The following is a 16,834-nucleotide window of genomic DNA, read 5'->3' as shown; positions in this document are numbered from 1 at the left end:
CCACCGAGCCCCTAGATGGTGCCTCCGGCTATGGTGGAGGACAAGATAGAAGAGATTGAGCATGATGAACCTCGACCCCAAGCTATCCAAATCCTCCGCAAGCGCGGTGACGAGGTGGTGGTTGTCGAGGTGGAAGACACCACCAGGGAGCTCAGGAGACTGGAGTCCGCCCTTGCTAGAGTAATGAAGCAGATCAAGGTCAGTACTACATTAGTAATGCTCATCTATGATGTTGGAGATGGTTCTTCTTCATAGTCTTGGCGTTTTTGCAAGGGATGACTCATACTGCCGAGCAGCGACGCCAGCTAATAAAGAGGATGGAGCCCCTCACCGAGGAGAATGAAAAACTCAAAGAGGCGATGAAACTTATGGAGAAAAACATCCAGAGGGCCCAGCGCGAGCGAGACCTTGCTGAGTCCAATGCGTGGGACCTAGAGTACCAGAAGGGCGTCCTATCCGAGCAGCTGGCGACCGTGTCCGAGCAGCTGTGTGGTAGGTCCGAGCAGCTGGCCTCTATCTCTAACCAGGTGTCGACTGCTTCCAAGCAACTGGAGCGGAAGTCCGAGCAGCTCAGGAACGTATCTAAGCAGAAAGCAGGTATGGCTTATCGGCGAATGTGCCTTGAATTGTTGAACAGCCATATTTTTGCTGACGGCTATTGTGCTTGTAGAGCAAGATGCGGAGCTCGACCAGCTGCGCCAAGCCGTCGAGCAACTTCGAGAGGAGAAGACGAAGGAGTCAGGGTGAGTAGACAAACTAGCCGAGGAGCTGAAAGGTGAGTACTTCTTGGTCGAAGATCTTGTTGGAGTAATTTCCTTGCTTGATGGAACCTTGTAATGCTTGCAGACTACCGTCGGAGGGTCAAGGCATAGTTTGATGTGCTAGTGCTGGAGGCCAGGACCCAAAGGGACAAGTTCGACGCCGTCGTCGCTAGGGTCAAACCGGTGCTTGACTGCATCGAGCTGGAGGCGGCTCCTCAACCCGACAGCAGGCCACCGCATTCGAACACCATCATCGAGAGGTACAAGGTGGCGTGGGAGAACTTCAAGAGCTTCAACCGCGACACCATTGTTATCGCCGTTACTCACGCCCTTGCGGTGGTTCGGTCCCACTACCTAGTCATTGACCTTCAGGCGATAGGGGCCAGATTCACCGGAGAGATGGGCGAGGCGGAGAACCAGTAGCTAGAGGATGAGGTGGAGGACGTGGCGAAGAAGCTGGCCGATTACATCGACCTATTCGACCAGACGGACGGCGATGGCGAAGCTCGGTGATCTGCTCGGAGAGTATGCTGTAATAACTAAATAGAGTAGTTAAAATGCGCAAGGGTGTAGACAGACATTTGTGTGTATGTATAAATGTTGACATGTGCATGTTTATGCAGTTTGTGGTGTTGCGGTGAAGAAATCGTTGTATTAACCCTAACGCAATTATACGTAGTATAAGTGGCGTCCAAGCAGTTAGTTCTTCACTGAGCTCTCAGCCTTGGCTAGCCCATAGTCCATAACGTCGAGTGCGGAGTCCGTGCACGTGTAGGAGGAACAGGCGTGACCAAGGAACCACAGCCGACCACCCATAACGCAGAGCGCGGAGCCCTTAGCACGTGTAGGGAGAGATCGGAGACTGGGTCTTCTCCATAGAGCATAGAACAGAACATGTGTTGCTCGATGGTCGACGAAACATGTTAGAGATGTCGAGAAATGCGGCGGAGTGTTTACGGCGATCACATGTTGGAGATATGGAGAGTCGTGGCGGAGCGTTTACGGCGATCACATGTTGGAGATATGGAGAATTGTGGCGGAGCGTTTACGGCGATCACATGTTGGAGATATGGAGAATCGTAGCGGAGCAGTTATGGTGATCTCATATTGGAGTTCGTTAAGGAGTAGCTTAGAGCTCGGCGACCATAAGTGGAGATTAAATCGTAATGGAGAAAAATGGAGACAAATTATGGTGACCAAAACTTTATTCATCATGGAGTGGAGAATACATATCTAGAGCGTTTCAAGGATAGAAACGTATGAGGTGCTCGATATGCCATGAATTGGGGATATCAATTCCATCCAAGTCACATAGCCGATAAGACCCTGGTCGGGTAACCTCTTTGACGACGTAAGGCCCTTCCTAGGGGGAGGAGAGCTTGTGCATCCCTTCGGTTTTTTGTTTTCTGTAGAGAACGAGGTCGTCGACAGCAAATGAATGACCTTTGATGTTGCGGTTGTGGTATCTCCGCAACCCTTCTAGATATTTCGCTATGCGGATGCAGGTGATCAGGCGTTCCTCCTCAGCCCTGTCGACATCCTCTGTCCGAACAGCTGCGGCTTGCTCTTCATCATAATTTTCCACCCTATGTGCTCGAAAAGCAATGTCCGCTGGTAGTATGGCTTCTGAAACGTAGACCAAGAAATATGGACACACCGGTGCTGCGACTAGGTTGAGTGCGCAGTCCCCAGACCACAGCTGGTAGCTCTTTGAGCCATCTGCCCGGATGCTTTTCTTCTTTCTGATATAGCCTCTTTTTGAGGGCATCAAGGATCATGCCGTTTGCCCGTTCGATCTGGCCGTTGGCTCTAGGATGGGCAATAGAGACGTACTTAACGGAGATGCATCGGTCTTCATATAAGTCCCAAAAATGATGACCAGTGAATGTGCTTTTCGGTCGGTGATAATGCTGTTCGGGAGACCAAATCTGTGGACGATATCTTCAAAGAGCTCGACTGCTTTCTTTGCAGTAGCCGAGACAAGTGGTTTATACTCGAACCACTTGGAGAACTTATCGATGGCGACATACACATACCAGAAACCACCTGGCGCTGGTTTGAAAGGCCCGATCATGTCTAGTCCCCAGCATACGAAGGGCCAAGAAGCTGGGATGGTCTGCAGTTCTTGTGTCGGCACATGTATTTGCTTGGTGAAAAATTGGCATCCTTCACAATGTCGGACGAGGTCTTCTGCATCGGAGATAACCATGGGCCAGTAAAAACCAGCTCAAAAAGCTTTGCCGACTAGGTTTCTTAAGGTCGCGTGGTTGCCGTAGGAACTAGAGTGAATTTCGAGAAGTAGCTTCACTCCCTCTTCTTGGGTGATGCATTTCTGCGGTATCCCTTCATTGGCATATTTTCCTCATCAAGTTGTCGTCCACCAGCACGTAATGCTTGCTTCGATGGATTAGGCGTTTGGTTTCAGTCTTGTCGGTGGGTACTTCGGCGCTGGTGAGGTATTTGATGAACTGTTCCCTCCAATCGGTGGCCGGCGGAGGTACCGTAAGTACCAGCTGCTCGGTGGGGGAAATTTCCTAAACTTCCTTCTCTTTTTTAATGGATGGCGCCAAAAGATCTTGAATGAAGACCCCCGGCGAAATCACGGCGCGAGAGGAGCCTAACTTGGATAGGTGGTCGGCGAGCTAATTTTGATCTTGTACCACATGGTGGTACTCGATACCATAGAATTTTCCTTCAAGCTTCCTGATTTCAGCGCAATATGCATCCATCTTGTCACTGGAGCAGGACCAGTCTTTGTTGAGCTGGTTGATGACTAGCGTGGAGTCCCCGTATACCATGAGGTGTTTGACGCCGAGCTCAACGGCTATACGAAGTCCGTGGAGACACGAGTATTTGGCGGCGTTGTTGGAGGCCGAAAAATGTATTCGGAGAACATATCAAAGCTTATCCTTGGTCGGTGTGATGAACAAAATGCCCCCACAAGCACCGTTGATGTTGAGAGCGCCGTCAAAGTACATCACCCAGTGCTCGGGGCAAGTAGCGGCGATGGGCTCTTGGATCTCGGTCCACTCAGCTATGGAATCAGCGAGCGCCTGAGACTTGATGGTAGGCCTGCTTCTAAATTCGATGGAGTAAGTGCCAAGCTCCATAGCCCACTTGATGATGTGGTCGTTGGCCTCTTTGTTGCGGAGAATGCCCCACAAAGGGAACTCGGTGACCACGACGATGTTGTAATACTCGAAGTAGTGGTGGAGCTTGCGCGATGTAATCAGAATGGCGTATAGCAGCTTTTGGACCTAAGGATAATGAGTCTTAGGCTCGTTAAGGACCTCGCTGATGAAGTATACCGGACATTGCACCTTATAGGCATGCCCGGCCTCCTCGCGTTCGACGACAATGGTTGTGCTGACGATGCGAGAGGTAGCCACGATGTAGATCAGGAGAGTTTCGTCTGGCCATGGTGCTGTCATGATCGGAGGCTTTGTTAGGAACAACTTGAGCTGCTCGAAAGTTGTGTCTACCTCCTCCGACCAGGAAAAGTGCTCGGAGGCCTTGAGGAGTTTGAAGAACGGTAGTCCCTTTTCACCGAGGCGCGATATGAAGCGGCTTAGAGCAGCCATGCAGCCTGTAAGCTTCTGTATATCCTTAACGCATGTTGGCCATTTCATGTTGGTGATCATTGGCGGACGTACGGGGGGGGCTGGGGGGGCTGCAGCCCCCCCCCCCGTGGGCTGCAAAAATTTTTTAACAGGCTTTAGCCCAGCCCAAAACTCACGGCCAGCAGAGGCGCAGAGCAGACCGCTTCTGGCTTCTCCTCGCGCAGGCGCAGCATCGCGCCCCGCCGCCGCCCGCCGCGCCTCCTCGCGGGATCGCGGCTCGCCTGCTCGCGCGTCGCGCCTCCCCTCGCTCCTCGCCCCCTCGCGGCCTCGCCCCCCTCCCGCCCCCTCTGCTCTGCGCATCGGCCAGCGGCCCAGCGCCCAGCGACAGCGAGGACGGGCACCGCCGCGCCGGGCGGCCGGAGCCAGCAGCGTGCAGCCGGCAGCCTGCAGCCAGCGAGGACGGGCGTCGGCGTCGCAGTGGTGGTGGTTGCCCTCGTCGTCTCCCTCTGCTAGTCTGCTTCATCGTCAGCCATCTCACGGGGACGACACAGTTGGGTGGCGGCTCCCAGCTCGCTTCAGGTAATAAGCTCAACTACTGCTTCGTAGCCAGATGTTGTGGTAGACTGACGCAGGATCCGATTGCAGCTTGTGGTAGACAGGCTGACAGGTTGAGAATTTTTTTTCAGTCAGTGATCCGATTGGTTTTACTTTGCAGTTGTAGAATGGAAAAATTTTTTGCTAAGAAAGATGCTTCTACTTCTACTCAAGAGAGTCGGGTTGTGCAAAAAAGACCCCGCATTGAGCTTGATATGAATGATATAGTTGCTGATCCAGGTCTTAGAAAGCCAATTGATGAATTCCACCATGATATTAGGGATGATGCTAGGAGAGCATATTTACAGATGAGTCCATATCAACCAAATTGTGAGTATGAAAGAACAGCGGGTAAAACTCAAACTAGAGGTTTTGTTAAATCATGGTTTACTCAATTTGATTGGTTAGAGTACAGTCCTGCCAAGGATTCAGCCTATTGCTTTTATTGCTACCTCTTTAAGCCACCACCAGCAAGCAATTTTGTTGATAATGAGACATTCACCAGAGTAGGGTTCAAAAATTGGAAAAAGGGAAAGGCTTCTTTGCTGAAGCATACTCAATCAATTGATGGCTACCATAGTGCAGCAAGAAAACGAGCAAATGATTTCAAAAATCAAAGGCAAAGTGTAGAACATGTGTGGGCAGTAACAACTGCAGCAGAAGAGGAGGCATATAAAGCTCGTTTAACTATAATGTTAGGCATTGCTAGATTTCTTCTTTTGCAAGCTCTGGCATTTCGTGGGCATGATGAGTCTAAAACATCTAAAAATAAAGGGAACTTTTTGGAGATGCTTGATTGGTATAGAAAGAAGGATCCTAAGGCTGCACTTGTGATAGCTGAGAATGCTCCAGGGAATAATCAAATGAATTGTCCAACAATTCAAAAAGATTTGGTAAGGGCTTGTGCAGAGGAGACAAGTGAATTAATTAAGAGTGAAATTGGAGATCGTTGGTTTGCGGTGCTTGTTGATGAGGCTCGTGATGCATCAATTAAGGAACAAATGGCCGTGGTTGTGAGGTATATATCATCTATTCGTGTATTTCATTTCTTTTGTTTTGTGGCTTCCAATTAACACTATGTTTCCTTTTGTTTTATAGGTTTGTCAATGATAAAGGAAGTGTGATTGAGAGGTTCCTTGGCCTACAACATGTTTCTGACACCACATCATCTTCACTGAAGGAAGCATTGGTTTCTATGCTTGCAAGATACGGGTTATCTATAGCCAAGGTTAGAGGACAGGGATACGATGGAGCTTCAAACATGAGAGGGCAGTTTCATGGGTTACAAAGGCTGGTATTGAATGAAAACCCTTTTGCTTTTTACATCCACTGTTTTGCTCATCAATTGCAGCTTGTGGTAGTTGCTGTAGCCAGATGTTGTGCTTCAACTGATGATTTCTTCAATTATGTCACTTCAGTTGTCAATACTGTTAGTGCTTCTTGCAAGAGAAAAGATCAACTTCTCCAAAAACACCATGATACTCTTGTTCAGCAATTAGATAGTGGTGAAATATCTCCTGGGAGAGGGAAAAACCAAGAAACTAGTCTTGCTAGGCCTGGTGATACACGATGGGGTACACATCACAAAACATTAGTACGTCTTATGCTCATGTGGGAACCTGTGCTTGAGGTGTTAGAGAATATTAGTGATGATGGTACTGATGGGGAAAAAAACTATAGCATCTGGATTGATAGAAAAAATGGAGTCATTTCAATTTATGTTCATATTGCATCTGATGATTAGAGTATTGGGGATAACTCAAGACCTATCACAATGTTTGCAAAAGAAAAATCAAAACATTGTTCGTGCAATAGGATTGATTGGTTCTGTGATGAGAAATATAAATGCCATGAGGGAAAATGGTTGGGATGATCTTTTAGAGAAGACAAAAGCCTTTGCTGCCAAACACAATATAGACATTCCTAATATGGAAGATATGATACCAATGAGAGGTCGTTCAAAATGTCGTGGAGCCAAATATGTGACCTACTACCATCATATTCATCATGGGATTTTCAATGTTGTCCTTGATCAAATAATTTGTGAGTTGAACAATCGATTTCCAGAAAGATCAACTCAACTATTGAGATGTGTTGCTTGTCTTGATCCGACAAATGAGTTTGCCAACTTTGAGATAGAGAAATTAGTTGAGCTTGCTAAGATTTATTATGCTGACTTTAGTGATTATGAATGTGAAAAGCTAAGAACTGAGCTTGAAAATTTCATGGATGAAGTCAAACATGATGAAGAATTTTGCTCTTGTATTGATCTTGGTGGCCTTGCTGAGAAGATGGTTAAAACTGATAGACATACATATTTTCCTTTGGTGTATCGCCTCATTGAGCTTGCATTGATATTGCCCGTGGCAACAGCAACAGTTGAAAGAGCCTTCTCTGCTATGAATATTATCAAGACCGACAGGAGGAATAAAATGAATGATGATTGGATGAATAATAGCATGATATGCTATATTGAGCGGGATTTGTTTGCATCCATTGAAGATGATAAAATTTTAAAGCGCTTTCAAGGCTTAAGAAACCGTAAGATAAACTTGCCACCTAAGGTCCCAAGGTGCGTATTGTTTTAGAGCTTTTCTTTGTATTTGTTATCTTGGTTATTGAAGAAGTGTTTGACATTTAAAAATTATGTAGCATTGAGCGTGGCGGTTCAAGTGGTGTGAATTCTTGAAGATGGAAGACTTGTATTTGGTACTTTTCTATGCTTATTATCATAATTCTATGTATCTTTGACTTTGAGCACTTTGAATCAATTATCTAATTCTATGCTTATTAGTGTACTGTGTCCAACGAGCAAATTTTTTTTGGCCTATGTTGTTTAGCCCCCCCCTTGGTCCGTTTCTGGATCCGCCACTGTTGGTGATGGCGGAGACCTTGTTGGGGTTGGGTTTGATGCCACGGACGCTGATGATGTAGCCCAGCAGTATACCGAACGGAACTCCAAAGGTGTACTTTGAAGGGTTCAGTTTCCATTGGTACCTTTTTAAGTTGGCGAACGTTTCCTCGAGGTCGGTGATAAGATTGTCGGCAGTCTTAGACATGACGACCATATCATCGATGTAAGCTTCGATGTTGTGGCTGATTTGTTGATTGAGGCACATCTAGATGGCCCTTTGATCGGTTGCCCCAGCATTAAGTCCGAAGGACATGGTGGTGTAGCAGTACGCACTGAAGGGCGTGATGAACGACATCTTGATCTAGTCTTCTTCCCTGACGGAGATTAGTGATAGCCAGAGTAACAGTCGAGGAAGGAGAGCAGTTCACAGCCGGTGGTGGAATCTACAACCTCATCTATCTAAGGCAGACCGAAGGGGTCTTTAGGGCAATGTTTGTTAAGATCAGTGTAATCAACACACATTCTCCATTCTTTATTATTTTTTTGAACAAGAACAGAGTTTGCTAACCACTCAGGATGATATACTTCTTTTATGAATTCAGCAGCTAGGAGCCGTTTTATTTCTACCCTAATAGCCTCCTTGTCTGGCGCGAATCGGCGGAGTTTCTGCTTGATCGGTTTGGCGGTCAGTGAGACATTCAAGGAGTGCTCGATCTTCTCCTATGGTACCCTGACATGTCTACAGGTTCCCAAGCAAACATGTCAGCATTGGCATGTAGGAAGGAGACAAGCGCGCTTTTCTATTTGGGGTCGAGGTGAGCCCCAATCTTCACGGTCTTGGAGGGGTCGTTGAGGCCGAGACCGACCTCCTTGGTTTCCTTGGACTTGGCGAAAGCACCAGGAGGCTCAAGCGATGGGATCTCTAGGTCATCGACGGGCACCGTCTTGGCGTCGGTGACCACACTAGCCATCTGGATGGAGAGGTCGGTGGCTTCGGTGAGGGTGAGACTCTCTGTCTCACAAGCGTAGGCGATGGAGAGGTTGGTCCATAGGGCCAGGACTCCTATAGGCGAAGGCATCTTCAACACCAGATAAGCGTAGTGCGGTACAACCATGAACTTGGCCAGAGCTGGCCAACCAAGTATAGCGTGGTAGGTGGTGTTGAAGTCGACGATGTAGAAGTTGATGTGCTTGACACGATAGTTGCTTGCCGTGCCGAATTGTACTGGTAGGGTGATCTCTCCAAGCGATTTGGATGCCCTGCCAAGTACCACACCCAGAAGGAGTCTAAGGGTGTGAGATCAGTTATCCCGAGGCCCAACTCCTTTAGGGCTCCGGCGAAGAGGATGTTCAGAGCGCTCCCACCATCGATGAGCACTTTTCTGAAAAGCACTTTCTAGACGGTTGCATCGAGGACGAGGGGGAAATGCCCTATGTAGGGGATGTCCGCCCACTGGTTGGCCCTGCTGAAGGTGATGGGGACCTCGAACCAGGGACGATAGCTAGGGTTGGTTATGGCGTCTTCCGTAGTGACGGCGAGCACCCACCGGGCAGCGAGCTTCCGTTCTCTTCTGCTCTCGATGGAGATGGGGCCCCCGAAGATGGTGGCGACCACCTTGCTGTGATCCTGGAAGGCATTATTATTGCCCCTAGGTGGTCGGCGGCCTCTGACTCCATCATTGGTGTCGTCGTCTGGCTTTTTGTCCTGAAACTCCTTAGCCAAGCCGAGGCAGTCCTTCATCTTATGTTTGGCGTTCTTGTGGAGAGGGCACAGGCCATCGAGGATCTTCTTGTACTGCTCATCGTAGTTGCGCTTGGCGTGAGGTTCATTAATGGCGACGACGATGTGGTCTGGCCGGCGGCGGCTATTTTGACCAGTCTTGGATCCTTCTGGCCGATCACGGCCGCTGTCACGATGGTAGCTGCGGTTGTCGTAGCGGCAGTCGTTGTGGCATCGGTCGTTAGGGCGGTCGTCGTAGCGGCGGGTTGGGCGATGAGTGCCTGCATCCTCATTGAAGCGCACCTCGGCTTCCTCATCATTGGCGTACTGGTTGGCGGTCGTGATCATCTCGCCAATCCCTCTAAGTGGCTTGTGGTTGAACTTGGAGCGAAGCTCGCGGTGATGGAGTCCTCGGATGAAGGCGGTGATAACCTCAGCTTTCGTGATGTTGGGAATAGAATTCCTCATCTCGGAAAATCATCTGATGTAGCTTCGGAGGAGCTCAGACGGCTTCTAGGAGATGCAGTCGAGATCATGTTTGGTGCTCGACCGAGTACACGTAGCCATATAATTGTCGTTGAAGACTTTTTTTAGCTCTTCTGAGGATCCGATGGAGTCTGGGGCAAGGCTTGTGAACTAGTTCATGGCGGTTAGCGTGAGCATGATGGGAAGATAATTTGCCATGACACTAGTGTCTCCTCCAGCGGCGCGGACAGTAGTGGCGTAAGCCTGTAGTCACTGTGTTGGGTTCATCCTTCCCTCGTAGGACTCGACCCTAGTGATTTTAAAACCACGAGGCCACTGAAGTGTTTGGAGCGCCCTCATGAATGTTGGGGGCCCTTTGGGGTTGTCGGCACCGTCGTCTGCAGCGTTGCCGACATTGAGCGGCTCGAGAGCTGAGTCCGGGTTACCATACTCTTGCTCGTACTCTTGGCGGCAGCGTACTTCTTCATGGCGACCGAAGCGGTGTTCATTGATACATCATCGCGCATCTCAAAGATTGTTGAGGTGCACTCGGACGCCCTGGTCGACCTCCTGGTCGTGTTGGCGGTGATGTTCAATGCGGTTGCCCCTAGCTCCACCCTAGAGGGGTTGCCTATCGTCGCGGAGCTGGTCGGTGAAGCAACTTGGGCGACGATCGAATCTTGGCATGGCTGATCAGCGAATCGAGGTTGTGGAGTATGAAGGTCTCTGATCCTGGCGGATCTCGTTGACCTGATAGTGCTCTGCTTTAAGCATGGCGGCGACCTTAGCGACCTCTGGTATCTACGGGAGCCGGGCGAGCTCGTTGGCGGCCACTGCTAGATTGGCGCTTGGAGTCTTGTAGATGTCGTGGCCATCAACACGGACAAACTCATCATCGAGGTTGCATTGGAGTGGCCTTCCTTGCGAGTCAAGGTGCTGCTTAGCAATCGCAAGGGCAGCCTCGTTTGCTCGGCGCTGCGCACGGTTGACGTTTCAGTTCTCGCGAGCGACGCGTTCCTCCTTGGTTTCGCCGTTCCGAGGGGGGCTGTCGACGCTGATGTTGAAGATTGCACCGCCACAGAAAGGAGGGAGAGGAAGTAGTTCGGTAGTGATTTCGGCGATGGTCTCCATAGAGCCCTAGGACTCGGAGTCCGAATTCTCCTCCAAGATGGTTTGGAGGGATGCTCCGAGGCATCGGCCGACGTGCAGCATGTTGACGGCCAGTGGAGCCTGGTCGGCGATCTGGTCGGCGAGAGGATGGACATCTCCAACCTGGTTGGTGAATTTGCCCCTTAGGGCATCTTGGTAGGTGGCGACGATGTTGCTGAGCCCGAAGGGTAGGGCTGTAACCCCTGGAGTTTATCGAGCAGCCTTCGATAGATCTGGATTGGAGGGTGGTCGGCGCTGAACCAGAGTGTCCAGAGCCGATTCGGTGATGGAGAGGCAATCGGCGAGCTTCTAACTAACCTGATCGATGGATGTGATCAGATCATCTTTGTTGATCTGCCTCCTCTGGTAGCGAGGAAGCGAGCGACGAGTTGTCGATGAAGACGACCTCGGAGGCGGTTTTGAGATCGGATCTGTAGTCGTAGGTGTTGGTGATCGACGCAGAATCAATCTACACTGGCTCAATGAGCTCTCTGACTCCATCAGCGTTGATGAGCCACAAGATCGATCCAATCGTGAAGATCTAGCCGGGCTACGGGAGGGACGAAGAGCCTATGGAACATACCATCTTGTTCGATATAGAAACAGCACGCACTCCCCTACCTAGCGCGCCAACTGTCGACAGAATATTATCGACAGTCCTCCGAGGGGTATCCCATGAAGGTAGATTGATCGGTACAGAGGCGTGTAATCAAGAATAAGAAGGCAACAGAGACACACGAGTTAGATAGGTTCAGGCCATCAGTATGACGTAATACCCTACTCCTATGGTCTATTTGATTGTATTGACTATCGTATGATATTGCGTGTGTTTGGAGGGGGTCCCTACCCGCCTTATATAGTCCGGGAGGCAGAGTTACAAGTCAGTTAGATCTGAGAGATAACCGGAAAGTAATAACAAATTACAAAAATCTTGGGATCATACGTATTCTAACAGATCTCGTAGTATCTTCAGGATATCTTTGTGGTGTCTTGCGGGAGGCGCCGAGCAAAGTCATGCCCCGCAAGGCTTCGTCTTGTGGGCTGGCCCGCCCCTAGGGGCGCAGCCCATGTGGTCTACCGTGGGTATCCGGGGTCGTACCCCCCCACACAATAAGAATGTCATCAATAAAGACCACTGAACACTTTCTCGACAGTGGATGTAGTACTGTATTCATAACAGTCTAAAAAGTAGCAAGACCTCCTGTAACTCCATAGGGCATGACCCTGTACTCATAGTGGCCACTATGTGTTTGAAAGGCTGTTTTGAATTCCTCTCCAACTGCCATCCTTATCTGGTGGAATCCCGAACACAAGTCAAGGGATGTGAACCAGGTAACTCCATGCAACTCTTCAAGTAACTCTTCAATTCAAGGGATACTTGTTTTTGACAGTCATTGCATTCAGAAGCCTATAGTCAACACAGAGCCTCCAATCTCCGGTCTTCTTCGTGACAAGCAAGACAGGTGAGGAGTATGGACTCATGCTTTCTTGGATCCATCCCTTCTCCAGCATTTCCTTAATTTGAGTTTCTATCTCTGTCTTTTGAGCAGGGTTATATCTATATGGCCTTAGGCAAAATGATTGAGCACCCTCCAGCAAGGGTATTTTGTGATCCCCTGGCCTTGGAGGAGGTAATCCAGTGGGTGGATTAAAGACAGTAGCAAACTATTGCAACAGTTGCTATAGATCTTCAGGCATGCTGTCTTTAGGATCAGTATCAGAATTGGGGGAAGGCATGGACTGCAACTGGACAACATAAAGAATGGAGTCATTTTTGTCAAAGGCTTGTAGCTGAAACTGGGATACAGGAGGACCCACAGTAACTCCTAATGCCAGACCTTATAACTTAACCTTCTAACCTTGATACTAAAATTGCAGCCACCTTTCAACCCAGTGTATCTCCATTGGACTGTTAGATTCTAACCAATCCATTCCTAAAATAACATCATAACCACTTAATGGAATGATCTTCATGGTTGTACAGAATGTATATCCCTACACAGCCCAAAGTTGCTGAGATAGCTCATGAGTGCAACTAATAACACCTCCATTTGCAACTTTCACCCTCATTGATTGTGGCAAGGGTTGCCAAGGACTGATATGAGTAGCCAGTCGATCATCCACAAAACTGTGAGAGCTTCCAGAGTCAACAAGCATGAATACCTCCTTACCATTCATATGACCCCTCAGCCTGATGGTTTTAAACCCCTCAGTGCAATTCATGGCTTGGACAGATACAGCCATAAGATCTTCCCCAGAGTCAGAGTCATCACAACTAGTTTGATCTGTACCCTCTCCTTCATCAGAAACCCATTTCCACAATTCTTCAATGGCATGTAATGAAACTTGTGTCGGGCACTTGTGCTGAGGGCCCCATTTCTCACCACATTTGAAACACAGGCCTTTGGCTCGCCTGAAGGACTTCAGAGCAAAAAGTTTATCTTCTCCTGTCTTGGTTCTGGTACCTTCATTCCCCTTCTTCTCTTCAAGAGTCTTGTTGTAATTTGGAGCTTGAGCATAAGGTGTTCTTGACTGCTCTTGATTAGTCTTTCTAGGATATAATCCCAATTCACTCTTCCTTGTAACTGAGTCTTGAGAGGCTTCTTCCTGCAATAATGCCAAGGAACTAGCAGCATCCAGATCTCGATGTCTATGAACCATAATAACAGCTCTAATTTCCTTTTTCAACCCATCAACAAATCTATTAGTGATAACAAATTGAGCTATGGTGGGATCATAAGCAAGGAGTTGCCGGATAATCTCACTGAACTGCTCTATGTACTCAGAGACAGTAGCAGTTTGCTTAACGTGGAAAAAATGTCTAAGCAAATGGTTATGCTCATCCTTATAAAATCTATTGGAAACAGCTAGAACAAAAGCATCCCACTTCATAGCAAGGATAGAGGCTCTACTAGACTGAAACCAAAGTGCAACTGATCCTATCAAGTTCATGGTAGCTATCTTAACCCAAAGGTGAGGAGGGGTGGCATACACATCGAAATAGGTTTCACACTGAGTTACCCACAACCGAGGATTTGAACCATCGAATTGGGGAAAACTAAACTAGGGTATGGCTGAAGCGGGGAATGGCTGACAAACGTGATCACCAGATGCAGAACCATCCAAATTAAAAGGAATTGGAGTCAATTGGTGGAGATTCTTTGCACCTGTGGCCGGAGGCGGATCTAGGATGGCATACACCATCCCATGTCCGACACTCCGGTGATGATTCTCTTGTCGATGGCCACATGGCCCAGACACCGCCCCGGACGGGGTCGGTTCCAGATGGGCGGAACCTGGCATCAACATGATCCCGGCCTGGGTTGGCTCCGGTGCAGGATGCTCAGAGTGCGCCTCCTTCTTCTCGGGGGATGAGCTGCCGGAGAAGAGGAGCTCCACGCGGTCACCGTGGTCGTGGAAGGCTTGCTCCAGCCCGGTGACGTGGAGGTCCACGGTCGGCTTCCAAGCATCCAGATCGGCCTTTGCCACCTTCACCTCGCTCATGGACTCCTTCAGCTCCGCGATCCCCTTCTGGTTCGCGCTCAGCAGGGCAAGGATTTGCTCGTACTGCTCTTCGGGAGTCGCCATGGATTGGAATCGGGTATATGGTAATGGTGATTTGGTTGGTCGTGAGCCAGGTTGTTGGTTCTGATACCAGATGTTACCAGACTACTACGTGTATAGGGTAATTTCAGTAGCTGGTGGATACAAGGACTCGAGACGCCGGCGATCGCCGCGCTCGCCGCTGCCGCCGACACCTTCAGGTGCGGTTGAGAGAGGCTTTTACCCGTGTACCCTTAAAAAAGATGCTACATTTCTGTGTATCCCTCAAAAGTTGGTCGCCACCTACGTGCCATCGCTCGAACTTTTCTTTTCCCTCATGCCATTCCGTCGGCATTCTGTTAGGTGTTGACCGTTTGGCGGCTCTGACATGTGGGACCGGACTAGAAAAATACCATCATTGCCCCTGGATCATTGCAATGAGCGCCGGAGGGGCCATATTTTCAAGCCTGTCGGTCCTTTTTTTGAACGTGCGCTGGAGGGGCCGACGCACGTACACATATTTTCAAGAAATGAACTGCAGGGGCCATGCATGCACGTACACGTACTACTGAGCACAGTACTTTGATTGAATGTACTACTGTTGTTTATTAACCTGTATACTGTTGGTGCACTGGTACGGTGTATGCTTTTTTTTGCGAGATCGATTCGTCTGTTTACATGTTCAATTAATTTCGACAGTGCAAAGTGCAACAGTGCACAACATGCATGCTAGCTGTTTTATTGGCGTATGGATGCACACGTACGTGCCCTCGGATCCGAGTCCAGCAAAGCAAAATGTGAAACGCGGATGCCAGATGATCAGTTGCGTCAGGTATGTGGTAGCTCTGGTGCCTAGTAGCTCTACGTGCAGTGACACAAATAAATGCATCACTGTGTTCTCTCTCAAAAAAAATGTATCACTGTGGCAGCATGCATGCATGATAAATTGCACGAAGTCGCGCGCACTTGTGCGTGCATGCATGCAAATCTCCATGTGGGACCAAAAGCCATCGTCAAAGACGGTGAGCTCTGCTGTAAAACAAAGACGGTGAACTCAACCGTACCGGATACTCCGGCCTTGTTTAGATTGCAAATTTTTGTAATCTGGACACTGTAGCACGTTTCGTTTGTATTTGACAAACTTTGTCCGATCATGGACTAACTAGGCTCAAAAGATTCGTCTCGTGATTTATAACTAAACTATGCAATTAGTTATTTTTTTACCAACATTTAATGCTCCATGTATGCGTCCAAAAATTGATATGATAGAGAGAGTGAAAAAACTTGAAATTTAGAGGTGATCTAAACAAGGCCTCTGTGCCCATGCATTCAAATCTCTCCTGACTCCCGACTCCCTTCCAAAGGACGACGAGAAAAGCGAGCGCAGGGCAAGGCGGCAGACAGAACCTGTCCTCTCCGTCCGTCCAAGTGTGCGTGCGTGCGTACGCCCGGCCATGGCCATGCACGTCTCCATCATCCAATAACACGTCACGACACGACACGGGTCACGCACATGTCAAGGCCTGGTCACCTGGAGGTAGCGTACAGAATCAGGCCAGGCGCGAGAGATGGGCCGGAATGGCGGATGCATCATCCGTCCGTGCCATGACGTGCGGCTTAAGTTCAGTTGCATGCCATGCATCTCTTGCAAACTAAGGCCAATATAATGGCCTCATGTGTATGTAGCAACGACTAGCTAATACATGCAGGCAGATGCCATCATCTTTTATATTTTGCTAGCTAGTTTGCCAATAATGGGCGTGTCATGTGCGGCGACCGTGACCTTGCTTGCCACGCATGCTATATATATATATATATATATATATATATATATATATATATATATATATATATATATATATATATATATATATATATATATAATCTGCCACGAGACAACTGTCCGGATCGACGGTCTTTGCATCGCTGATGGAGGCAGACAACTCAACAGGATACATACTTCCTCTGTCTCAAACTATACGTCGTAAGAATATTACTCCCGGCCGTATAATCTACATTATTAGTACGTATGTACTCCATGCCGTACATATATCTAGAAAAATAATTAATCAAACTATAGATCCCGATGCGGCGTCTCCCGCCGACCCCGTGCGCGTGCGTGCGTAGGTACGTGCGGACGAATACGATCGATCGATCGAGGTGGAGGCTAGCCACACCAAACGTGTCA

The 16,834-nt window shown here is 48.7% G+C and overlaps 2 protein-coding genes and 1 pseudogene across 2 annotated transcripts; 2 read left to right on the top strand and 1 right to left on the bottom strand.

Moving 5' to 3' along the window:
* The first annotated feature begins 5,515 nt into the window (after positions 1-5,515).
* Positions 5,516-6,659, top strand: LOC136507311 (uncharacterized; annotated as a pseudogene).
* A 106-nt stretch (positions 6,660-6,765) lies between these two features.
* Positions 6,766-7,503, top strand: LOC136507310 (uncharacterized). Its single transcript, XM_066502076.1, has one exon. The coding sequence runs from the start codon at positions 6,766-6,768 to the stop codon at positions 7,501-7,503; it is 738 nt and encodes a 245-aa protein (XP_066358173.1).
* Positions 7,504-11,844: 4,341 nt separating this feature from the next.
* Positions 11,845-14,874, bottom strand: LOC136508710 (uncharacterized). Its single transcript, XM_066503460.1, has one exon. It carries the CDS (start codon positions 14,053-14,055, stop codon positions 13,099-13,101), a length of 957 nt encoding a protein of 318 aa, XP_066359557.1. The 5' UTR covers positions 14,056-14,874; the 3' UTR covers positions 11,845-13,098.
* Between the last annotated feature and the right edge of the window lie 1,960 nt (positions 14,875-16,834).

Source organism: Miscanthus floridulus, chromosome 15 (genome assembly GCF_019320115.1).
Source record: "Miscanthus floridulus cultivar M001 chromosome 15, ASM1932011v1, whole genome shotgun sequence".
Taxonomy (NCBI): domain Eukaryota; kingdom Viridiplantae; phylum Streptophyta; class Magnoliopsida; order Poales; family Poaceae; genus Miscanthus; species Miscanthus floridulus.
Note: the sequence above shows the minus strand (reverse complement) of the source record. Positions and strands in the feature narration are given on the sequence as shown.

Excerpts from the sequence above, each read along its gene's own strand:
- LOC136507310 (XM_066502076.1), top strand. The coding sequence starts at position 6,766 with ATGAGGGAAAATGGTTGGGATGATCTTTTAGAGAAGACAAAAGCCTTT.
- LOC136508710 (XM_066503460.1), bottom strand. The coding sequence starts at position 14,055 with ATGAACTTGATAGGATCAGTTGCACTTTGGTTTCAGTCTAGTAGAGCC.